The 26303-nt window shown below is 37.5% G+C and overlaps 2 protein-coding genes across 2 annotated transcripts in view; one reads left to right on the plus strand and one right to left on the minus strand.

Annotated features, from left to right (window-relative positions):
- Positions 1-1611: 1611 nt before the first annotated feature.
- On the minus strand, positions 1612-14461 carry erp44 (endoplasmic reticulum protein 44). The gene is made up of 11 exons (XM_015370459.1): positions 14298-14461; positions 10304-10376; positions 9307-9346; positions 8961-9076; positions 6976-7160; positions 6750-6865; positions 6485-6659; positions 6194-6305; positions 5935-6076; positions 2434-2536; positions 1612-2329 (listed from the first exon to the last, which is right to left on the minus strand). The coding sequence occupies exons 1-11, from the start codon at positions 14355-14357 to the stop codon at positions 2219-2221; spliced, it is 1233 nt and encodes a 410-aa protein (XP_015225945.1). The 5' UTR covers positions 14358-14461; the 3' UTR covers positions 1612-2218.
- A 98-nt stretch (positions 14462-14559) lies between these two features.
- invs (inversin) overlaps positions 14560-26303 on the plus strand; it is a 29458-nt gene continuing 17714 nt past the window's right edge. The window contains exons 1-3 of the mRNA XM_015370640.1: positions 14560-14686; positions 17028-17180; positions 26167-26266. Coding sequence (XP_015226126.1) covers positions 17178-17180; positions 26167-26266 — 103 coding nt within the window. The 5' untranslated portion in view covers positions 14560-14686; positions 17028-17177. The remainder of the gene's footprint in view (positions 14687-17027; positions 17181-26166; positions 26267-26303) is intronic.

Genomic DNA, 26303 nt, shown 5'->3' on the forward strand with positions numbered 1-26303 from the left:
AAAACAAAATTGTTGTTCATTGGATAAACTGATAATAGATTTATTTAGACACAGTATTCATTTTGGATGCATTTTAGCTTTACTGCCAATAAACCTTAATCAGGGTGTGCTGCCCCCTCTGCATTATGCTGCTAACAGGCTTTTAAGTTTAGGATTTTTTGCTTTTATGCTTTACCAGAAAATAAAAATGTTCTAATGGCAGAAGTAGTGGGCATTCATCAATATAGGGTGTCTTAGTAATGAGAAAATAGAAGCAAAGTAAAAAAAAAGTATTTTTCACCTAATTGTAGTCCGTTTTATATTAAAAATGATGCAATCGAAATAAAAACATTACAATATCGAAAATTTGTGCAAAAGAAACACTTCAGATTATTTAACATGCACATGGAGACCAGTAAGTAATGCATTTATATTAGGAAAAGATGAAATGTTGACAAGACCTAGTTTTTTGCAATTTCCCTTGATATCAAATAGCTCAACTTGTCGTAGGTAAACTAGAAATGTTACTCAATATTACTGCAGTAAATTTAAAAGGTAAAGTACAGCTCCTAAAAGTACTCTTATTTTAAACGTACTCAAGTAAATCTAGCAAGTTACTACACACCTGTTTTTATGTAATGTAATTTATTGTAAAAAATATATATATATATATATATAAAAAAAAGGGGGGGAGGGGTGCAGGAATAATAGAGTTCAGACACAAACAAGTCTGTAAAACCTTTTTTATTTCATTTTATCTATTTTTTTTGTTCTCATTCACCTCTGAGATGAGTGATTGAAATATGGCATCAGACCCCTTACCCCCCTTGTTTCTTTGTATGTGGGCAGATATGTCTCAATGCTAGTCCTACATTGAAGGTTAGGACACGCAACACAAATGAGCCCCACCCCGATACAAGCATGTTCAAACCGACGTCTTGATTCTCTGAAATACGAGAAAACCTTATAGACGTAGAGACAAATGCAGTTAAAAAAAAAAAATCGTACAAAGTGGCAGGCTTCATTTCCACCATTTTTACCGTGTGGGGTTTCCTCCTAAAAATGCTCGACTCTTAATGTCCCCCACCGCCAACCATAAGGGCACACAGACAACAAATACACAAATTCATGATATCAATGGAAATCATGTAGAAGCCTTTTATAATCTCTCTGCGACTTATTTGAAAAGAATTTGGGTCTTTAACTCAAATTAAGCTTTATCCCCACATCATGATGCTGCCATTACCGGCTATTTTAATTGCTGATTAATGGTTTGGGATTTTGTGTTATAGCAGAAATCTTAATTGGGTTGTCCAGGGAAAGTCTGATTACCGGTAGCTTGAAATAAATTGATTAATTAAGTCCAATGTGGCACCGTACTGTAAAAAGTAGAACATAAAAATATCTAAAGGGTATTCTCATTAGCATCTGAACAGACCTCATTAGCCATAACCAAAATACAAACAGTACCAGAGAGAGGAAAAAAGGCATATTACAAAAGGATGGAATAGCTCAGTTTCTTGTCTCAGTTAGAAATGTTGCTACTCCTACAAGCTGTTTTTAATGTCGGTATGATGAAAAGAAATTAAAATAAAGCTACTTTAAACAGGTATTTTTTCTTTCTTTTTTTTACGTGTGCTCTATAAATGAAATCAGACAGAAGTTGATCGTGTTGAGATGCAGCCATGAGGTTAATGATAGTAAAGGATCATCTTGTATGGAGACCAGGCTAAATTTGAATAAACCACAGATCAGGACCGTACAAATGGAGTGAGGACAGTTCGTTGATCATCATGAAAAAGAGACTGAATAAAATAAAGAAAACTCTGCATTTAACTTAGACCGATATTGTGATTCCAACGTAGCAAACATATTTACAACCTCCAAAGAAATAAAAGTAAACTTCTCTTTAAGTCCTAAATGCCCCATACCCCCTGACCAAACACATCTGCTTCTTATTACCAATCCTGCTGATTCAAAATAAAAAATTGCATGGTTAAGTTATGAAAATATAGATTACTCCAACATTGTTGTGTTATGGACAGCACTCTCCCTCCCCCCCACCGCTTTATGATCTTCGTTTGTTAACTTTTCAGTCTTCCTTCTTGTCCATTCTCAATTTCTCTAGTAAGGGTGTTGGGTGTTATTCTTCTGTCCTGCTGGCCTGTCCCAACCCTGACCCCCTCCCTGACCCCGGGGCGTGGCATTGAGTCTCAGGATCTCTGAAAGGCTGTTCAGGTCACAGCTCGTCACGGTCCCGTCTGAGGATGGTGTAGCGGGTCTCGCTTGGTGCCAGCTTCTGGAATGAGCTCTCTGGGGGATTGCTGGCCAGTTCTTTGCCTGTTTCCTCCTTAAAACCAAAGTAAGATGCAATCAAAACGGGAGCATTTCAAAATGATAAAAAGAAAATGAATAAAATCTTGTGAACAGAGTTAAGTGAACCCTGTGGCCCACCTGTCCAGGCGTGCTGTCTGTGGGGTCAGGACCATGGTGGAACTCTCTGTGAAGCTTCCCAGAGTGAAGATCCAAAACAAACTGTTTTAGCTTTCCAGGAACACTAAGGAGAAGAAAAAAAAAAGAAAACAGATGAAATATGCATTTAGCCAAATTTCCATCAAATTCCCATGCAAATTCTTATGCGAATTTTAAGCAAAAAGAAATTGCTACTTAGACATAAGAGATCAAGGTAATGAACACTGAAACTGAAGTGAAATATCTGCATGTTTGTGGTTTGTACAGCGGAATAGCAAATAAAAAACGCAGTAATGGTAAAACAAAAGAAAAGAAGCTATTTTGAATTTTAAGGTAAAAATTGTTCAACCCTAGCTTGGATTAGCAGACCTTTATGAAAGAAATAAAGTCAGATACCAACTTCTAACAATTCTTATCCTGGGCAATAATAGATTTTCATTATTTTTACTTTAAATATCTTCAACAATAAATTGCTTCCAGAAATTAAAATGGCAAAAAGTGTTGACCTTCTAGTATTTTGTGCTACACAGCTCTGTAACATGACAACCCCTGCTGAGCACAAAGGCTGGGGTTCCCAAAATATTTGGAAATACGCTAAAGCATGTAATACAGCACTGAATTTCCACAGTGCCCGAACCATACAATTTCAAAAACAACAGGAGAGCACGATGGGTGAAACGTTTGCTGTATGATAAACGTTGCGCTACAAGCTAAACTGTTAAAAAACCTAACTCTCTGTTCATAGTACTAATGTGTGCTGTGATGAAATTAGCGTATGTAATTAGATAAAAGCAGCTAGACTTGCTCTAATGCTGTTTTGACTTGCATAATCAAAGAGTATTTTGTTGCAGGTTATTCATTTTATACACATACAAATTGCTGCTGTGGGATTTTTACAGGTGTAATTTGCGCTGGTGAATTTAAACCAAAAACAATCGCAAAAGCTAAAAAATTCAATGTTTAAGAAAGGTCTGATTCCATGCCTCCATTCTTTTGCAGACCTTTTAGACAACAGAAGAGAAATAAATATTGGAAATGAAAAGATTTTTCAATTCACCGTTTTATTTTTCCTCACTTATTTCACCTTTGTAATATTTATGTCATCTTTCATTCTTACCTATTTTGTATGGAAAGGCAGTTCTGAAGAGTGAAAGAAATGAATTGTTCTATTATCAGCATCATGTTTTTATTTCAAACATTCCATCACTTTATCCATAACAATGAGGTGCAGCCCAGAGTTAACCAGCGCTATTAGACGGAACAACTTGTGGCAGCAGTTGATGCCTTCTGTTGAAGCATGAAAACAGATCAGATCTGGTTGGTCAAAGTGATGTTGAGGGTTGGAAATCTGCTGGTGCCATGTCACATAGGCAGCTCTGACCCAGGGTTTAACTTAACTGTGTTTATGGGTGTCAGATCAGGACACACTTAAGCAAACAAGTATATATAACATAATGTGCTAATGTAATTAAAGGCTGTGTGCTACGCATGCAGAGCTGTTGTAATGAAATTAGGTTGTGGAGGATCTAGTAAGGTCCTCCAGGCTACGGTCTATCTGATCAGACAATGATTGTAGGGGGTGTGGTGGGGTTGGGGGGTGGCTGAATAAATAAGATTAAGTTAGATTAGACTGGATTAGTTTAGCACTTATTGCACGTGCCAAATCATGTCACATTAGCTCCGGTGTCCTGGCCCATTAATAAAGGGAAAATTTTAGGAGGTTTGGCATTTCTCTGCAGCTCAGAGCATAGCAGTGTGTATGTGTTGAGTGATAAAATTCATTTGGTTCTGAACAGATCTCATTATAAACAATTACAAATGGGTGAATAATGCTCCATGCAACTCATTAATCAGAGCAATTTAAAGGAATGTTTGATGTCGGTCACTGCTTGAGAATTGAATTGTGCCATTTCAGCTAGATTTTTATGAATGTTTATTAGACCTTACTGACCTTAAAGGGATAGTTCGGTATTTTTGACATGAATCTGTATGGCATCCCCATCACCAGTGTCATGCAATCACACTGACTTACCCCTGGCAGCGTCCTGTGAGCAGAGTTCTCGTCCAGTTTTGGTCAAGCCGAAAGTAGTCCGGCAGGTTTGCTAGAGCCAGCGAAATAAAACGTTTCTCTTCCCAAAACATTATGTGTTCAAAAGAGCGATATTTTTGCATCCCAAAAACGTTGTAGTGGAAAAAGTCACACGTCGTTATCAATTGGTCCTATTTTCTCTCTGTTCGTATCAGTGCGCGCCGTCATTCAGACAGCGAGCTCAACAACAGCCAGATGCATGTCTCCCTCCGCCTAGCTCCTAGCTGGGCGGAGGGAGACATGCATCTGGCTGTTGTCAGGTTTGTAGGCCCTAGCTGTCTGAATGACGGCGCGCACTGATACGAACAGAGAGAAAATAGGACCAATTGATAACGACGTGTGACTTTTTCCACTACAACGTTTTTGGGATGCAAAAATATCACTCTTTTGAACACATAATGTTTTGGGAAGAGAAACGTTTTATTTCGCTGGCTCTAGCAAACCTGCCGGACTACTTTCGGCTTGACCAAAACTGGACGAGAACTCTGCTCACAGGACGCTGCCAGGGGTAAGTCAGTGTGATTGCATGACACTGGTGACGGGGATGCCATACAGATTCATGTCAAAAATACCGAACTATCCCTTTAAATCTCTAGTTTTTTTGTCATTCCCAGTTTTAGGTAATTCTGGTTTCTTTTAAAGAAGTGTAATCAGTAGCTCTGAAAATTTAATATTTTCCAGCCTTGCTGCAATGACTGCTTATTTGCTCTAAGAGCAGAGGTAATGTAACACAGAACAATCGAAATAAGTGTAGAACAGATTTCTTTATTCCCATTTAAAAGCAATGCAAATGTTTGAAACAGTGGGATTTGCTACTAGTGAGTCTGGACTAGAGGTTGTAAAGTAACATGTGTAGCAATGACTTAAGATTTCAAAAACACAAATGAACCGTTTTTATTTAAACTCTTGACTATGCTTTGCAAGTGCTGCAGCCAAAGTGGATTTTGATTATGATGTGATGCACATATCCTGAAACAGTTTTGTACTTGGAAGTCAGCAAGAGGTTTCTGAAGAGTTGAAGTTAGAAGCTACTTTTCCACAAACTGCTCTTTTCCTGTCTGAACGCCTAAACCTGAGAGAAATACATTATTGCTGTCCTATAATGTTATTATATCATTTAGTACCTAAAGGATCAGAGAACGCTGATTTTCCAACTGGTAACTAGAAGGCGAATCAACAAGCACAGCATAATTAAAGTTATTAGCCAACCGTAACACAGAGGAGTGTTGTCGGTGCTTTAACAGAACAAGAAAGGAATATCTTGTGTTCACCTCTTTAAATTACTGGTAACTGTTTTATGTGCAAATACGAATTTGACATTTAATTTCTTCTAAAATTAGTTATAGATTAGTATTTAACACATTTTGAATCATTTGGAATGACTCCATACTTACGCGAGGTCTTTGAAATCAGGGAAGACATACATGTGCCTAAACGAGTCGATTGCAATGACAGGACAGTCAGCAGGGGTTTTCTGGATGTGGAGCAGAGGATGGCGGAACTTATCACAGTCCGCATGAAGGAAGTTTATAGACCCTGAAGATGGTGCAAAAATGTCACAAACGTCATTTTGCTGTGTAGAAAGTATGAGGGAATAAAATATATCATGTACTGTATATCAAGCTACATTATCTATATACTACAAAGCCCTACCTTTCTCACTGATTAGCTGTCGGGTAACTTCATTTTGGAACTTTTCTAAACTGTCCGAGTCTTCTTTAAGATGAAACAAGATAAGGAAGGGAAGCCCTTCTTCTGTCAGCTCCTGGAGATCACACACATGCACAGGGAAAGGTTTAAAGGTGGGTGGAGGTCAAGGGGAAGTCAGGGCGATGGACAAAAAACATGGATTCCTGACTTCCATTCTAGCAATCACACAAACTGATGTGTGTATAATTATATGCAATAGAAAAAGTGCCAGAAAGAATCCTTGAAGGAACAAACCTCGCCATTTTCAAAGGTGATCTCCCTAACTAGAGGCACGCACTTGTCCTGAGCCCAAGCGTATGTCAGGTCGAAGTTGGTGAGGGAGCCGAGGTAGACCAGGTCAGGAACGCCCTCGCCCACAGGTTTGTAGATTACATTGTCTCCGCTGAAGCGCTCAGACTGTGACACGGCACTGAATGGATAGAAGTTAAAAAAGCATGTATGAGGGAAAACAGTAAAGGAAACAGAAAAGATGGAGATGTAGAGATGGCAGTGCGCTCACCCAAACGCGGCTAAGAAGGTGCAGTCATCTCGCAGGATGTTGGCAACTTTTTCATAAGTGTGATAGTTATCAGAGTCCTTTGTCTCAAAGTATCCGATAATGTTTCTTTTGCTTCTCTGTTGAATTACAATGTAGGACAAGTCTTTAATAGAGCTCCTTGGTATTTACCCACAATGATATAAAGAATCCTAAGTGAGGTAACAGAATGTGTGGATTTAGCACTTACATCTATGGTATTAACCTCCTCAATGGAGGGCATCTCCTTAACTGGGTTGACCTGCTGCTGACGGATGAAGTCAGCGATGGCTGTCACTGACCTCTGACCCCTGTACTCCCTCTTCATCATCATTCCATTGCGAAATAGCTTCAGCGTTGGATACTTGGTAATGCGGTAACGCTGAGCTATATCGGCTACACACAGAGGAATGGGAGGAGCAAAGCAAAGACGAGTAAATCAACTGATAAAGAGCGAGATGCTGAGGAGGAAAAAAACAGCACATGGAGATGAAGAGCGGCACAGTGACAGAGACAGCAGTTAAACCAGAGTCTAAAAGCACAGCCCCTCAGTCAGCCCCGAGCTCTGATCTCCCACATGAAAGCCCCCCCGCCAGGAGTAAATATTCTCGCTGCACACAGTGAATGGGTGTGTGTGTGCATGCGTGGCAGGTGTCAATCTCTCTGCGGGGAGTCTCTAAGCTTCCAGTCTTCACAGGATGGAGCAGTTTTGTCATTAGTCTTCAAACAGTTTGCAGGTCATCAATAATTCTCTTTAATTTGCTTTATCTCTAAAGGCTGAAGCTGGCAGCTTACGTATGGGAGCTCTGCTGTGATGGGCATCTCTGTGTGCACATGTGCATCAAATATAGTAAGAGCACAGGTGTTAACCTCTTATTTTCTATGTAAAGAATTCTAGAATTTTTTGGCAAATTCTCGTTGCTAATGCCTATGCTAAAAAACTGATCAGTACGGGTGTCCTGATCCAATATTAATAACGGTCCATTAGCCAAAAAACTAATATTGAATTTTATCAGCCTGCATCTGAAATCTCCAATATATTCATGCTGATAGAAACACTCCTGTTAAAAGTTTCTGTAAGTAATTGGTTATTTTACTAGGGTCAGTTGTTTTCATAGCTTCAGTTGTTGACTTTTGTTCCTTGGTTTAGTAATATTACTTGATCAAGCCTTTTCTAACATTCTATAGTATAAAATAAGTAATAGAAGCTGGTAGGATTCATAGAAATATCATTTGAGGTAAATATCAGTATCGGCCAAATCCCATAGGCAATATTGGTAATGTATCAGAAATGAAAACTTTGTATTGAGACTGATCAGAAATATAAAGTAACACTTTTTTTAAATTAAAGCTAAACCTTGTAACTGAGACAAAACAGTTATTTTTAAATTTGCAATGTCTTTGAGATATTATTTGCATCTCAGGTTGAGCTTTTCCTTTTTCTTTGACATTCTTTTTCCCTGTAAGTGGATGACTATGCCACGCCAGTTTTCATTTGTCACCATAACACTGATAATCAGGCCGCTACTCATTTTTGATGAGCTCATCAGCTCTATGACTGACATCTGGACTCCGTCCCCCAGAGCTTTGTCCAGCTCATTTCAGCACACATGCTGGATAAACAGAAGGTGTCAAAATTACACTAAAAATCTGCCCGATACGGTGGTTTAATAATAGGTGTAACAACAGTGGAAGTGGTGCACATTTACAGCCTTATGTGCATATGTAAAGGCTAAAAAGCACTGGGAAAACAGTGCTGAAAAGACAAACCCTAATTTGTTCCCTACACTCTATTACCTATAAATGCTTGGAACTATATTTTTTTTTAGTTAAAGACTGATTCTTACTTTTTAAGTCCCAACAAAAACATTGAAAAAGATTTGACTGTATATGACCTCTAAAACAGGTCCATGACAGACCGGGCACCCATCAAGAGCCTGACAGTTTTTACACCAAGGATTAAAATGCTTAACCTATCCCAGTGAAATACCATCCCCATCTTTTTTTGTAACAAAAAGACAAAAAAAAAACTCTCCACAATTATCCAGTTATTATTTAAAAATCTGGGCTGGTGCAACATTCATGAAGAAAAATGTGTTTGTATGTCTCATGGGTACTTTATAAGTTGTATTTTTAGTAACATCCTGAATAGAGTTAGAGAAAACACAACATAAAGATAAGAAAGATTTTACTCACAATGTTGGTCACAATCGACTCGAGCAAACACCACCTGCTTGGTATCAGGGAACTCCTCCCTCACAATGTTTGACGCCTCTTCAAAAATCGGATGGAGCATTTGACTAAATCTACACCTGCAGAAAGTTTAGATGAAAGGTCAATCAGCACAAACTGGATGTATATAAAGTACAAAGAAAATAAAAAGTCAAAAAAGAAATTACATGGTAAATCTAGGAGATAGTTGTATAGTTAGTGTAATGAAAGAGGGACAGGAAGCCAAAAACTTAGAAAAAATGTCCATTATAACAGGACTAAAAAAGTACAAAAAGGTCTAAAAGCTGGAAAAGAAGAAAATATTACTTACCAGTCTGCGTAAAAGTTGACTAAGGCTACACCAGCATTATCTATAAGAAGAAAACACAAAGTCATCAGATCTGTACATTTATATGAAAACAACTCTATATGTTAAAACTCATAACTGCATATGTTGATTTAGGATATCTCATCTTAAATCTAATAATTCACTCATCTAAGTATCACATGAGTAACATATCACATAAGTCATCATATAGTAATAATAATTTTCTTCTTTTCATGACTCAACTTAAAATTCAATACCTATACGCCTGGTGAAATAAAGCGTACATTTCTGAAATCATAAAATGATAAATGTTTAAAATCTACACTTCTTATTTTCTGATCAGTTTAATAATTCACTCCCTTTATCTTTCAGACTACTTTATACTTGTTTACGCCTCCAGCGAAATCTCCATTGCTATAAATGCAAATAGATTGTCAGACAACATTTAAATACCCTCTAAACGGCATTATTCCTTCTACATTGGCTGGGCAATGTTAAAATATGTATTCACAGCCCTGCTTGAAAGCTCCTATTTTATTATTTTACAGAGTTTTCCTTAAATAAATGTTATAGTCTAGTTCAATGGCTCTTAAGTTCACTGAAAAAAAACAATGTGCATAACAATTTTGAACTCAAATATGAAAGCTTTTGAAAGAGAAAATAAAATAACGATATTTAAAACAAAGTTGCACATTCTCAGTTTCCATATGTAATACAAAGAGAGCAAAAAAAAAAAAAAAAACAGGAGGTGGGGTTGCTGCAAAAGTCAACATTGCAAAAACCCAATGAAACTGTGGGCAGCCATGAATATTATCATTAGTATTATTATTTCTGGTAAAACAAAATAAATAAATAGATATACAATTTGCTTAGATAAAAGCATATAACTGTATTGACTAAAGCTAAATTAAAAGAAAAAAATATGCACAAAAGCAGTATCAGTATAAATACAATGGCCAAAACTGTTATACTTGTTGCCGCTAACAACACAATGTCTTACTTAGGACATCGTCGATGTTGGATGAGTCCAAACTGACGATTTCTGTTTGCCCTGGAGTAGAGAGGCCCATCACCTGCAGACAGAACATTGGTTAATTGAAGCTGAGCACATGATAGGAAAAGATGGATATAGGGAGCTAAAACCAATATCACCTCTAAAAGTGAATCAAAGGTTGTTGCATGCACGTCTCTGGACCAATAACATACTAATAGATTGTTACAGTCATTCTTATCAACTCTGCATTGGTAAAATTTACACATCTTCCCTTTCTTCACATTTTATTTTAATATATCCTTATTAGATAATGGAAAATTACTTTACACTCTAAATTTCACAAATATTATCATATTATATAACAAACAGTTAATTTGGCTAATTTGTTAAAAAAAAAAAAAAGCTGACAAGTATTTAAGTATCCACAGATTTTGCTAAATACTTTGTTCAACCTCTTTGATAGGAAATACTGACTCTTTTACTAGAGAGTGTAATAATAACAACTAAACGTGTTATTTATAATATTTTATCATTGTTCTTTGCAGAAACACTCTAGCTCCACTAGGTTGTATAGGAAGTCCTGATACAGACATTTTTCAGATCTTTCCAGCGAGGATTATACAGGTATACGTCTGCGATGTCGCTGGTTCACTCAGTGACGTTCACAGACTCCTTCGTAAACCACTCCTTTTTCTGCTGGAAGATGAACCTTGACCCCATACTAAGGTTGTTTGGAGCAGGTTATTGCCAAAGATGTCCCTGTGCAATGTTATTATCAACTTCCCCTGAAGCTTGAGTAGTGTCCCACTTCCTGCTACAGAATGACATCGCTCTCAGTTTGAACGTTAACACCCATTTCATTGTTTAATCACTTAGTGATAAGACGTGTCTAGTAAATATAATGCCTAGGATTCAGGCCAAAGAGGGGAATCTTTTATTTCATTTCATCAGCAGATAAATATTTGAACTTTTTTCTTTCTTCAAAGAGCAAGGATGGGGCTCTGCTAGAGCGACCAGCGGCTTGTTGGTCAGCTAATACTGAGGCTCTTTTACTACAGTCATTCAGAGTTGTTTTGAGAGCCAACTATAGGAAGTGACATGGTGGATCCAAATCAGTTTAGAAGGACCACTAAGCTCAATAGGACCTTCAGTACTCCACACCCTTTTTACCATTCTCTCAGGATATATGCCTTGATACAATACTGTCTTGGAGGCCTACAGACAAATGTTGGAAATCACAGCTATTTCATCTTGGCAAACAATTATTGACACAATTATTTTGTGCGCCAAGATGAAGTGTCAACTGTGGGACATTATGTTGTTGGCTTTGTATTTTTTTTCAAACCACATTTAATCAACCAAATCTATTACTGATAGTATTGAGACAATTTACAGAAATATTTTAAAGATAAATCGCAGAAATAGAAACTGCACCTGAGTTCACATCTCATAGCAAAGTCTGTGGGCAATTATTAACATAGGTTTTTTTTGTTTGGTTTTTTTGTTTTATCAGTAATACATTTGCAAAAATATCTGAAACAATAGTTTTAAAAACCTCGTCTTTAAGAGGTAAACTGGACAGAGATTGTAGTGGAAAACATTTATCCAGAGTTCCTGTGCCAAGCAAAGTTTTGAGTTTTATTTTGAAGATGAAGCATCAGTTGCCTTATTGGCATTCAGTTCTTTAAAACAAAGCCCTGATATCTTAAACCAGAAGTGCAGGTTTTGAAAACATGCAGGCTCCGCATTGGATTATCAAACTAAGAAAAACAATAAACATGATGACACTCCCAACTTAACTTTGACTATAATTACTAAATTAGTTGTTGAAGCACTTGTTTTATGTAGCTATAGCGCATGATAAGATGCTTTTTTTAGTTCAATGTTTTACTAAAGATGGTCTATTTAAGTGCATTAGCATTTAACACTTAAAAATATACACCTAACGCCAAACGATAGACTAAAGCCCATCATGTCAAGGCTGCAATTTGAGCAGGGCCATGTTTATTATTGTCCATGAATGACTGCAGAACTTAACCCAAAACATTATGATGATAATGTTCAACAAATCAAAAGAGCGCATAAGGAGAACAGTTTATAGTTGTTTCACCTAGTCACCCATTATGGTTTACTTTTGAAAGATCAAATTTTAGCAAAATAGATTTTTCTTTTCCAGTTTCCTTTTTCTGTTTCAGGTTTATACGCCTCCCTCTATCATATAAACTCTAGTGCAAATATTTATTAAAGAAAAGTCTTGAAAATGGTGCGTATAGTATGAGGTAGGATCAGTGATGACTCAATATGCACTTTAACCAGAATATGAGAACAATAGTACTATGATAGCTAGAGCTGGCTAAATATTTTAATAAACAAATAAATTGAAATATCAGAGTCATTTCAATAAGTCAATAAATTAAAAGGAAAACTTAAGTTGGTACTTGAATATCTGGCCTTGCTTCTAAAATCTAAGCATGGTTAATAATGGGTTTCATACCATGCCAAGACTGGGAAAAGTGGCAGTTTCAAATCCAGTAAAACTCTTTGTCGTATGACATCAACAGTTTAAAGTCCTTTTAATTTAATGTAAGAAGGTCTTTAACTAATACATGCACACCTGGATTAATCTGTTCATCCAGTAGGAAAAGACAGGAAACAAAAGAGCTGCCTTAAGTTCAGGAAGTATTAAAGTTGTGCATAGAGGCCACTGGCTTCTCTTAATTGTCTTAGGTGTAAGTGTCTGCATGGTTGTATTTCCTTATGTGTCTATGTGCTGCCTTGCGACAAACTAGTGACCTGTCTAGGGTGTACCTCGCCTCTCGCTCATAGACTGCCAGAGATAGACTACGGCCCCACCGCAACCCTGGCAGAATTTGTTATTATTTTAGTGCTGTTTTTTTTAAAAAAGCAAATATTTATAAAGGATTTATGTAGGAGTTTTGTAAATCTGGCAAAATAAATGTCAAAGTTTGTACAGACAACTGTTGTGGCCATTCTTAGCAGTCTGTCTGGGGCTTTGAATTGTTCTATATTCATATTGAAAGTATATCATATTGACCAAAATTAATCACCCCATCCTAATACACAGTTTGGCCATACTGTCCAGCCCTATTCTATCTTTAGACCAAACAGAACAGTTAAACATTCAAGATAAGAAAGCTTTTCGCTGAACCTCACCAAATGCCAATTTCTCTTGTTTATGAAAAACTAAAATATAAATTTAAGTAATTAAAATGGATTTTGTACTAGTAGGTTTAATTGTAAAAGCTCAATGCAGATGTAGCATAAGAAACTCATAAAAAAGCATTTCCTGATGCCTTTTTACAAGATTAAAACGTCCTTTGTGGTCATTTTATTAAATATCAGTAGCTGCAGAGCCATAGTTGCTTTAAACAAGGTCTACTCTGTATGCATATTGTGTTTTTGATTTTAAATAAGGTGGTGTGACAGCTGCACACTGACAAACTGTCACATTCGCCGCGGTTAAACCTATCAAACCATAGCTCTGCACCTCACAGAGAAGTTTTCATTTCAGGGCTAACTAAGCTCACCTCTAGTTCCGGGTTGTTGGCCAATGAGAATGAGCCACAACAGAGGAATTTACCAACCGGCGAGCATCATTAGGAGACACATATATAATGACACGAAAAGTAGGATAATAACAGTGTTTAATAGAACAGCAAATGTGCTTAATCCCTTTAAACAGTAAGACAACCAAAAAGCTTCGAAAATCGTGCTAGCAGTTAGCATTCATTTATCAGTGCTCAATGCAGAAGAGTGGGTAGTACCTGCTGCTAACTATAAGTTAATAGTATAATTAATCAAATGTAAAATTATATAACTAAATTGCTCGATTTAGTAAATATACCACATATCTTAGCATATTTAAAGCTTGTAAAAGCAGGGCAGTATATCAGCGGGCAGACTTTAGCAGTTGACATTAGCTACATCTGTTAGTGACCGTAACCTCTCCCCTTTACAACTAAACTAAAAGGACCCTTACCAGCAGTATAACAGCGGCGAGACGGATATCCAAAGATGGAGATATTGCTAACAGTTTCATTGTATACTGTGGTTATAGAATGAGGTGGTGTTGTTCAGCCTTCCCGGTCAGTCTCGACACCGCTTTTCTCTGTAGCAGGAAACAAACGGCGAACAGATCTCACGGTGGCCACGGAAACCCGAGCCGGGCTTCCGGGTTGGCGCATGGGTTTGTGGGTAGTGTAGTTTTATTGACGTAGTTAAACAAGCGTCAGCTTCTACCTGAAAAACTCTAAAAATGGCGAGTGGATTTTGATGTAGGAGTGTAACGGGAGTTGTAGTGTTTACAGCCGAGATCCAACGGGACGCTTTGGAGGAAAACTTTTTGAAGAGTTTTCTCTGATCCTACAGGTAAAAAATGACTGCAAATATGTCAAATATAGTTTGGTACATTATCAGCTTTTCGAGTGGCTTTACCATTTGACTCGTTTCTGCAATGTTGCGACTACGAAAATGTATTTCTCGAATCACAGGAGAGTTGCATCATTGTAGTTAAGATGTTGTTATTCCTATATTGATGCGTTACACCACTTTCTCCATTGATACATCCTCGATAAAGGTTGATTTTGAGCTCTCTCGGGTTATCTTTTCTTGATGTTAACATTGAGTTGATGATCTAAAACCTTAAGAGTGACAAAAATAAATAAATAAATAAACTTTTAGGTAAATAGACTCTTTGGTGTAAAAAAAACGGTTCTTCCAAATCTTTCCATATATTATAGCATTTATAAGTAATTAAGTAATAACTATCTGTCCGTAAGCTTTAAAGCTTCAGTAAAAACATAAAATAAATTCCCTGCCTATTTATTAAAACATGTTATTATCAGATTTTTGTCAATATATATAAATGCTTTTTGTCTAATGTGGAAAACGAGCATAACTTCTTCTGCTACTGATATAATATACATGTTGATGCTCTGACTTTTATTACTGTTATCTGTTCTTATGGTAAAGGTTTATAGACATAAAAACACAGATCCATTAGATTAGATTGTAACTTTTAATCCCTTATATAAGAGATTATTATAGATTATTTTATTTTTTATGTTTATTTCTTAAGAGTGATGTAAGTATAGTAAGTTGACAATAGCATGTATTTGGGCGCTATCTGCTTGGACATTATTTAGATCCATGCTGATAATTAATAATTGAACTTTATTGACCTCACATTGGACTAGGTACCTCTTTAACCTATCCCCTTGGGCTGCCATCATAGCATGCCTGGGGAGCCAGAATGGCAGTCTGTGGGAGTGGGTTTCGAACTCAGAAGCTCAGCATACCCTGTCCCCTAACCACTAGGCCACCACTCCCACTTGCTTCGATGTAGTGTGGCGTACAGGTGACCAGCTTGTGGCTTTGCTGAGGTGTCATAGAAGCCCATGTTGCCGTAATAGTGGCCTTAAATTTGTCTGCATTGTTGAAACAGTTGTGTTTTATGTTCTTTTTGTTTGTTATAGTTTTGGGTTCACAATGACAGCTGCATTGACCAGGTACCTTGGTAAAGGTGATTTTTGATCTCACTGGGACCTACTAATTAAATAAAGGAAAAATGGTAAATAGCCTATACTGGCATAGTGCCTTTACAAGTCAGGGGACTCCAAATCACTTTAGATGACATTAATTCATTAATTTCTGTCATTTATTTAGTGGTGGCCTAGTGGTTAGGACATTACCTTGGGTTAAAGAGGTTCTTAGTTCAAGTCCCAGTCATTTCCACAGGCTGCCACTGCTCCCCGGGCACCACACAATGGCAGCCCACTGCTCTCCAAGGGGAGAGGATGGGTTAAAAGAGCGTGAATTTCCCCATTGTGGGACAATAAAAGGATTCACATTATATTACATTCACACATTGATTGTGGTAAGCTAAAGGTGCCCTGGGACACACTGACAGAAGTGTACACAGGTGCAACCAAGCCATCTGGTCACCACCCAAGTATGTAATGCTGGTGAAGTAATATATATATATATATATATATATATATATATATATATATAAACTAATAAATAATAATAAATTCTCCAAAAATATCATAACATATATACGGTAATGGTCATTAGATCATAATACTTCTTTCAGATCTCCTAGTCGTACTGGAAAATAAATCAGCATATGTTTGTCAATGGCAAAAAAGCACAACATATTCTAAAATTTCCAGATTCTGTCGCCCTTCCGGACTCTACAACCTGCAATTAGAAAATTGAAATTCAGTATTTAATACAGTTTAAACTTGTTCCTTCGAAATAGGTACCCACAATCATTTAAACCAGTGTAAAATGTTACCGATGTGTCTCCTGTGTACATCTTTTTCCCTTCACTCAACTTTCTATTATAATTGTTGGTTCACAACTCTGTGGTTACAGCCAGCTTCTACTTAAGCAACAGTATTATGAGGCGTGCCCTTCTCCAAGGGTTGCCGGTGACTGCCTGCAGGACAACTGTTCAATAAGCATTCTTTCCTAATATTATATAGGGCATAATATGACTTAGCAGTTTAGAATGTATTTTTCTGAAAAAACAGAAAAGACTAGTAAAACAAAGGAATAATAAAGCAAAGGGTTTTAGCAGTGACTTTTTAAAACCTCTACATGTAAGCAGTTGTAGCAAGGTGGAGCACGATTGATAGCATGAAGGATAAAAAGCAAACTGTCATTCCCATCCATGCTTTTTACTGGCAGTTATTTGTGTGGACAGGTGGGTGGGTCTCAGCGTGAGTGAGAAGCTTTCTCTGCTCTGCCAGGAGCCAGGATCAGGCCAGGTAGGGGACCTGGATGTGACTTCACACCCACTGAGGATGCTCTGAACTGGGAAGACTCTTCCAAGGTATCCCCTCTCAACAAAGATATGGTAAGAATCCAAACTCAGATAGCAGCTTCACACATCCAAATCCCAGAGGCTTTCCTCTGTGCTCATAGTTGGTATATCTGTTGGTCATTTTGGTGTCTTTGGTTTGTAATTATCCCATTAGGAGTTAAGACTGTAGAGACCCTTTGTGACAAAGCTAATTATGGGTGCTTCTGCATCTCTCTAATTGTTAAGGAGATTAGAGGGAAATGTTGAATTGAATCCTAGCATTAATATTTAATGTGCTAAAGCTGTCCATAGGGGGCGGTTCCCAGTGTGGAAGCTACTAACAGATGGAAAGAGGAAGATTCTGCTCCCTAAAAGAAAATCAACCACCTCAATTCCTTGATGAATTTTCCATTTTTGCATTAGAATAACATTTTAAATACATTTTTTGTAGAACAAATCCATCCACTCTAACAGGGTTTAAGCAGTGTTTTTACGCATATACAAGTTGAGACTGATATCTTGTTATCCATCCTACAGCACACAGATTGTGATATACACTGCAGTTCAGTTTTTGGCGACTATTCCTTGGTTTTACCTATTCCTCATTTTCCTACGTTCTACATTCTCCCCACACCAAATTCAATGACTTTTATATTGGATTTAGAGGTTAGAACAAAACCTATCCCAGTGCTGCACCAAACCTACCCCATATGAAAACACCGAGAGGGCAGCATCATACTCTGGGGATGTTTTTTCTCAGTAGGGAAATAAAAGTGGGTCAAAGTTGTTAGGAAGGCGATAGAACTAAATACAGAGCAATCCTGGAAGAACAGCTGTTGACTGGAGCGAAAGTTCACCTTCCGGAAAGACAATGCCTCTAAATATACAACCAATGCTACAGTCGAATGGTTTAAATCAAGGGTGCTAAAGCCCAGCCCTAAATAGCTACCATGCTGTTACTTTTAGATGCATCTCTTTTCTAACACACCTGAATCTAAAGGTTAAATCTTGTAGTATAGCTCAGCAAAGGCATGGTAATGAGCCACTCATTTGATTCAGGTGTGTTGAAAATGGGGCAAATCAAAAAGTTGAGGACTGGACTTGAGTTTAAAGCAAAGCAGAGTCATCTAACAGAGTGGACCAGTCAAAGTCCAGACCTAAATGTAATCCCTTTCAAGAGGCAAGATTCAAATTGACTTTTCATTGATGCTCAATTTGTATAAGTCTCTCCTATTTTTTCCCCCTAGAAGATAAACTGGAGCAATACTGATAAATGAATGCTGTTACTTCTGTTGCCTTTTTTTCTTTTCTTTTTAATGTATAACATGATGTACATTTCAAGCCATGCTTAGATTTTGGCTAACTGGACTGAAATGGTCAATCAAAACCAATAATCAGAAACAGACACTTCATCTGTTCCAAACTTTTACTGCTTATTTTGAAATGCTGGTTTCTACCTTTTAATTTAAATTGGAAAAATTATAATTTATTAAAAAGAATATTTGATACCTTTCTTTTTTACCATAAGCTTGTCAAACCCAAGCACTTTATTTATATAAATTTATATATATATTTTTTTTTATTATGTTTTGCTGTTATTTCTAAGTAACAGCTCCAACTTCTAAGCTATCATTTTCCTAAACCTTTTCCCCTCCCATTGATTTTTGTTTTGTTTGTTTTTCCATCTGATTACATCTCAGTCCTCTGATTCGCCACTGGGCAGATTCCTCACTGCATTTTAATTGGCCATTTAATTAGATCACACTTTTAGTCCAATTAGACCAGAGGTGTTTGGGAGGGAGGATGGGTATAGTGGATGGAGGAGGAAAGAGAGAAAAAGTCCTCAAGCTGATCTATCTGTCTCCCAAACCCCCAATTCATGTTCTCTCCACTTCTTTTTTATATTTCATTATTTTGTTACTCGCCTTGCTGTCCACCCCCTTCTCTTCTGCAGGCGTCTCATTAGTGATATAAGGCAATGACATTAAATGCACCGCCTCTCTTACTTTGAAAGTGTCTAGAGGAGTGCCTGAGATGCATAGACAATCTGAGAAGGACTCTATCGTTGATTTTGGTTAACATGTCTTTAGACAGTGGTCCTTCTCTTCCAGCAGATAACGCAGACATAAACACACTAAAAACCGTGAACTGGACTCAACCCTTCTGAGTCAGTGCAGTGTTCCAGTATAATATAATGTCTGATGAAGCTAAAAACATGCCGATCAAATGCAGGCCTGCCTGGAGGACAAAATAAACACTTTGTTGTTTATTCTATGTAGGTTAGACTCTATGCTCCACAACACTTTGCCCACTGTTTATCAGGAGGCGCAAATAGAAACCAACACATGCAGATGTATGCAAATACTCACACATAGACCTAGTTATTTGTGCAAACATAAAACAAAGTTAAACACGGCATCATCCCACTCCTACCCAAACGATGCAAAACCAACATCTATTACTAGAAATATGGACGACGAATCTAGTCCGAAGTTTACATCATTCATCATTGGAATGAATAAAGCGTAAAGATGCAGCTAATTGCTCACCGCTGTCCTTGTTTATCCTGATCCCACCTGTGATAAAAGTGTGTGTGCTTAAACGTCTTTGCTATTTTAAATCTGAGAAGTGGAGTGATCAAACATCCAACCAAACATTAAAGCCATATTATTGAGGTGCAAGATGCTAAGTGATATTCAAACTAATGCTCGTCGGGGTGTTTTTACAGCAAACATTAAAGTTATACAGCCTACCAACAGGGAAAAGCACTTTAGATGAATTGATAAAAGTCTTAACTTAAAAGCATATTCATGTTGATGAGTGTATGGAAACCTCTGACTGTTTCATGTGTGGAACAACAGGAAGCAGGCAAGCATGTTTTAGCCATAGGCATGGCACGCTGACCCCCGTGGCTGTGAGATTGACAGCTTTAGTCCCGCCTAATTGCATTACTCTCCCAGGTGATTGGCTCACGCCCCAGGGGCTCATTTGTCGGGATGCACTCTGGTAATGATGTAAATTAGCAGATCTATATGTCACTCAGCCCGCTTGCCTCCTGCTGATTGGCCCCGCTGTGCCCCCGGGGCTCGGCCCCCAACCAGTTGAGGGAGTCGGCTCATTGGTCTTTGGGGATCTGGGGAGTCCCCCAGAAATAGTGCTTTGCAGATTGGCCATCCCTCTGGACTGATATTATCCTTCCTCCTACCTCTTTACCTGTCAGTCAAAACCTGGGGTTGGTTTCCTGCAGCGTGTATCTTTTTATCTGAGACATACAGACCTGTTCTGAAACACACGCACAGAGGAACATGTAGGTGGCCTAGACAGCAGATATAATAACCCCACGTCGACTGAGAACTTAAACACACTCTGTCATGACTCATAAACTGTAAATCTGTGTGTCTTTTACTCGAGCAATTTATATATGGGTTTGTGTGGCCCCCAGGTTTACCCAGCATGTCAAGGCTCTCGTCTGTCAAAAGCAGACACCTTCACACTGATGGACAGCCAGAGGACCATTCAGAAAAAAAAAAAAAACACGCACTGCACAAATGCACTGGTTTCTTTACCTGCTTGTCTCAATGGCATCTATTGACATGCTGGTTAGGGTTTGAGTGCATGTGGAGGCTGCCCAGTGTGTTTGTGTGCTGCACACCTGTAGTGTCGCTGAAAGGTCTCAGGGAAGTGTCTGGATTCTTTGTTAAAGTCATAAAGTGGTTATATGAGCCGGAATATGAATAAAGACTAAATAATGTCAGCATCAGCATGAGTCGATACTCATACAGATGCACAATCACTTGGTCAGGACCTCAGCCGCTGATCGATGGTTTGCTCTGAGTTATTGTCTTCTTATTAACAAGCCGAGCGCTCCCCGAGGAACACGTATGAATAGCTAAATGAGACCACTCCAAACCTCTCAACGGGTACTTGTGTTGTTTTTACACCCTCCTTTGTTTGACTGCAGACACTGCATCTCAAAGAGCCTTTTTAGCCAAATTTGGTAGCACGGTGGGTGTTTCTAGAGCGCCGCGTTCCTTCTGAAACTCTAACTGGCTGCGTATGGCGGTTATGAATGTCCCACACACGGCTTCAGGTATTGACTTGTACTTCTCATGTCACTTTTTGGCCGAATGATCACTTTTTCCATTTTTTTTTTTGCTTTTAAGATTATTCATAATTGATTTGCTTTGTTCCTTCAGCAGCTGGAGCCTTTCAGGTAGACTTGACAAATGTAAAGAAGAGCCACTGTCTTGCAAAAGTGTTTAGACCTCTTGAACTTTTCTATTTTTGTCATGCTGTATAAAAAATAAAAATCTCTGGATCTTATCAGGATTTTATCTTATTGACCCACGCAAATAAAATAATGCATGTTTTGTTTTACTTCTTCTCAAATAATATCTTAACCTAAATGTTCGCTTGCATCGAGAGGGTTTTTCCATACCAGAACAGGTTCAAGTTTTTACAATATGCTGAATAATAAAAGCAAATATTTATTTTTATTGATTTATTTTTACCAACTGCATTAAATACTGACTGAACATCCAAAAAAAGTTTTTTTTTTTTCACACATTGTTTTAAATATAACAAAACAGAAACCTATAAGGTTACGGAAGAGAAAAAAACAGATGAACAGATATGCAACAGGATATGTCGCTCTTACAGACTGTTACACTTTACTGTCCTTTTTTTTTAAATTGAAGTTGAAGGTAGCTATGATATAGCTGTCTGTTTTCAAGACAGTAAAGCAATCAGAGGATGGATTAACACTTTGTGCTTTTAGTAATGCTTCTAAATGGAGGACTATTAAAACGGCTCCATGAAGTGAATCAACTTATATTAGCCCCTCAAAATGTATATAATGTATTTTTTTTATATTATGTTACAACTGTCTTATTTAATGCCTTCATCTTCCTAGCACATTGTGAATATTTGGTTGAGAAGTTGATGCTGGTTGATGTTGCATTTTGCAACCATATCTCCATTCAAAAGTGTAAAATAATCTCAGGTGGAATTCTGTTTGAATCATTTCTGATTTTGGTTTTGGCAAGCCTACAGCAAGATTATTTTTCTAAAACTACTACTATCATGGGTATAAGGAACTCTGGACTGCTGTGCTGAATTCGGTCAGCCTTGCGGACTCCATTATACGAAGGAAACACACATTTTTGATGTTTAGATTTTCCTTTGACGGTAAACATTATTACTTTAGTTCACAGGCAAAACTTTTAAATATCAATAATTTAGTTTCATTTTTTATATGTAATCCTATTATTTTAATGTGTCATTTTTGTTTTTCTTGACTTAATGTCACTGATGTACTTTTCTTTTTTTAATTTATAGCACTTTAAATCATCTTGCAACTAAAATGTGCTATGTAAATTAACACCTTGCCAATCAAATCAGGGTCATGACACAAAAACTACAAAAACCCACTTAAACAAATATAGCACATGACTGGAACCCCAAACACATGAAGTTGTGTAAATGTGCATGTGTCACACAAAGTACAGGAGAAGAAATAATGTATTTTTCACAATTCCATGAGGCAGGCTGTGCCATTATGTCATGCCTTGCAAAGCATTGTGGGAAACTGTATAGCTCCTTTGCCCCAGATTGGATTGTCAGGCGGCCTCTTGAAGCATCTTGCTTCTTCTTCCTACCTCCTTGCTTCCTACTTGAGACTTGATGTGGACATGGGCTTTTTAACTTGAAATAACTTGGAGTTGTTATTTGAGTCCAAATAATTTAAATAAGAACAGAGTATTAAAATATAATTCCCCTGCTATATATATGTTTCAGTGACTCCTGAGTCATTATAACTTGTTAATTACGTAGAATTTAAGCAACAGGTCTTGGACCAGACTTTGGATTTGTTAGTTTTGACATGATTTTATCAACTTAAGATTTATTTGAGATTTGATCACACAGTATTTATTCCAATGACTTGGTCCAACCTCTGGCATAGTTCTGGTTTGATCCAACCAGCACTACTGTATAGTGGAGTGGCTTTAATCAAAGCACATTCCTTTACTACAGTGACCAGGTTCCCCCTTAAGTCTAAACAGAGTCCAAATGTTCAGGATACATCCAGATTTTTATTTGTAAGAGTTTGAAAACTTGTTTGTCTAACATTTCAGTGAAATACAGTAATTAATGTCATTTAGGTAGAAAATGTGAGGTAGAGGAAAAGTTTTGCAGGACACTTAAAAGTTCGAATTGGGGTGATGAATACTGTTTAACTTCAAAAATAGTAATAAAACATTTGTTGTTTCTGCACATGTTTAATATTAGTAATAGAAGGCTCCATGCGTGTATGTGCGCATTTCTGACTGAGCAATCCTTGGTAATTAGAGATGTTTAGAGAGGCTTGTGGTTAATCTTGGTGAAGTGGCCGTAAAAACTCTCTGCCTCTCACGGAAGATCGCTTTCCATGACGCGGCACATGGGCCAAGTACTCACGCAGCGACATAATCACACACACACCTTTACAATGCGGCATCTTCCATTTCTTTTCTACCATCCTCTTTTTCACACACAAGGATGTTCTTTGCATCAGGTCCCCACCACCGCTTGGCAGAGCGTGAGAAAACAACAAGCATGACAAGTAATTGCCGTGCTGCACGCAGTGTCTACATTAGCGCTGTTTATGAGGGGGACCAAAGGGAGAAAGAGAGGAAAATAAAGCACCAACCTGGAGTACTTTCATTCATTTAATTGATCAGTTTTTTAAGAATTTAGTTATCAAAAAAACTTTAGTAGTTTAGATAAGGTTGGGGAAAAAATTGTATTTCAAGACTTTTTCTAGTTTAATAATAAACATCTGCAGCCACTTTGTTATAATGCTGCCAATAAAATAAAAGGATTGCATCCATCCATTCCCGTTTAATTCAATTCAGTTTGATTTATTCATATGATGCAATTTAATAATTCAAGTTCATTCTGTTCACTTTATTTATATAGTGCCTATTCAAAACACATGTCATCCTAAGGTCCTTCACAGAGACAATTTAAACATATCATGCAGTCAGATTGGTTCTAAGTTTTCTAAGAAAAACCAGACATTGTATTGAGTCAAAGACTTGCAGGATTCTTTCCTCCTGGATGAGGATGTGGAAACAGTAGACGTTCACTTGCATCATGTCATTGACTCTACAGCAATCCTTCACACTGAGCATACATGTAGTGAGGAGAAAAAAATCCCATTTTACAGGAAAAAAAAAAAAACTTCAGTAGAACCAGGCTGTTTTAATCATCAAACTTTTATCTGATTTTTTTTTTTTTTTTTGGCATCAAACAAGTTTTTGATGATTTTATTTCATAAGAATGTAAGGATATTTTTCATGCATTTAATAAATCTAGATTTTATTTTATTTTTTATGACTCCAGATTTTCACTAATTGGAGCCCTGAAATGGAAAAATTAATCAGATTCCTCTTTCTGGGTAATTGATTGTTGCATCTTTAGTGTTAAATCAGTTCTCTTTTCAGGCCTAGTGATGAAATGGTTTTGGGGGGAAAAAAACAACATCTTATTGTAAGGAAGAGTTTGTGCCTCGAGCGTTTATGTGTTTAGGGGCAATAATTGATTTCTATGTTTTGCCCCACAGGGCTCATCCCACATCTCCCAACCCCAACACACACATACACTAACACAGCCAGGCCTGCTGCAGTATTAATGAGACATGAATAAGACATGAAGAGAGACCCCCCTCCTACATGCTCACACAGGGTCCCCCCCCCTCCCCAGATGCTTCCTGTCTGCAGATTACCCAGCTTTCACTGGGTTCTGGTTAAGTGGGGCCAGGAAGAGATTTAACCCCCTCAGCAGGAGGAGACACCCAGCATACATGTATCAGTGTGCACACACACACACCTTATGCTGTCAGTCCACATCACTTCTTTTATGAAGTTATTGGAAAATGCGTTTTATTGTGCTTGAGGTGTGAATGAATAACTCCAGATGGTAACCGAAGTCATCTAACAGCTTTAAAATGTAGAAATAAATTAAATAGAAACATTTTAATGTAAAAAAAATGCTTTCAATATTCAAATAATTCTATACATTTAAGCCTGAAAAATGTGCTTGAGGCAATAATATTAAAACAAATGAAAAGGAATGCGAGCGGCATGACTCTTTAAATAAAACGTCGTTGAAGGACCTTTACATTTCATTTCAGCATTCAATTTTCTTTAGTTGGAGTCTCTCAGCTTTGCCTATTCCAATTCTAGTTGACTTTTTTTTTTTTATTAATGCAAGAACACACAATGACAATGGAAATATTCAATATTCAGTCCAACTCTTGTTTTTTAAGGAAAAATAGCCTTATACCATGATACGACCACCCCTGTGTAAAACTTCAGGCCAATGTCTTTTCTGAAGAACTGCTCTTTTAAATCAGATATAAGGAGAATATAGAAGATTGATATTTTATGTATATACCTTTGGTGCTGCTTTCTATCCTTCTGCAGAGTCTGTTACCTGTTTCTTTGCCTTTTTTGGTTGATATATTGTTTTGATCTTTTTAAACCTCTCTGTGAATTAAAGCTGTAGCTAAAGTGTCAGGAAACGACCAACCAGGACACCTGAACTTTGTTTCAAATTGACTAGATTAGCTAGAATTAGTGGTAAATGTGAACCCAGGAAGACCAAACACTAAAGATATGATCAACATCGCTCTAACCATGTAGAAGTATTAGTGCAGCATATTAATATTAGTTTGATTAAATTGTTTTGTCACTTAAACCTAGGCTTGATAGAGTTGTAATGCTTTTTAGATCTACTGTAGATTACTCTATTTGTTCAGACTAAAGAGGAAATGCTAATTAAAACCCACTTCCACTCCAGATGAGCTAAAAAGATGTATTTATCTGTTCTCCAAAGTTTGTCTTATTTGATTCAGGCCATCTTTATAAAGAGCTGGTGATGTTGCTCAGAGCGAGGTGGACGGACATAAAGCTGTATAGGCTCATTATATTCCCCATTTAATAAGTGAGCCTGTGTTGCTTTAGGTTGAGTTGTAACCTTCGGCGTGTTTTTGTTGCAGGCTTCAGCGGTGTCCAGCTCAGGATCAGCTTCCCCCGGCTCGCAGGTTCACGCGGCAGCTGTCAATGGGGATAGGAGCGCCCTCGTCAAACTGATCACAGGTCAGAGACGGCTGGCTGGCATTCATCTTGAATCTTC

Source organism: Cyprinodon variegatus, unplaced genomic scaffold, assembly GCF_000732505.1.
Source record: "Cyprinodon variegatus isolate N-32 unplaced genomic scaffold, C_variegatus-1.0 Scaffold2, whole genome shotgun sequence".
Lineage (NCBI taxonomy): Eukaryota > Metazoa > Chordata > Actinopteri > Cyprinodontiformes > Cyprinodontidae > Cyprinodon > Cyprinodon variegatus.

Excerpts from the sequence above, each read along its gene's own strand:
- erp44 (XM_015370459.1), bottom strand. The coding sequence starts at position 14,357 with ATGAAACTGTTAGCAATATCTCCATCTTTGGATATCCGTCTCGCCGCT. Across the intron at positions 9,077-9,306 it reads GTCAACTTTTACGCAGACTG|GTGTAGATTTAGTCAAATGC; the intron begins GTAAGTAATATT and ends AACTTTCTGCAG. Across the intron at positions 7,161-8,960 it reads AGTCGATTGTGACCAACATT|CCGATATAGCTCAGCGTTAC; the intron begins GTGAGTAAAATC and ends CTCTGTGTGTAG.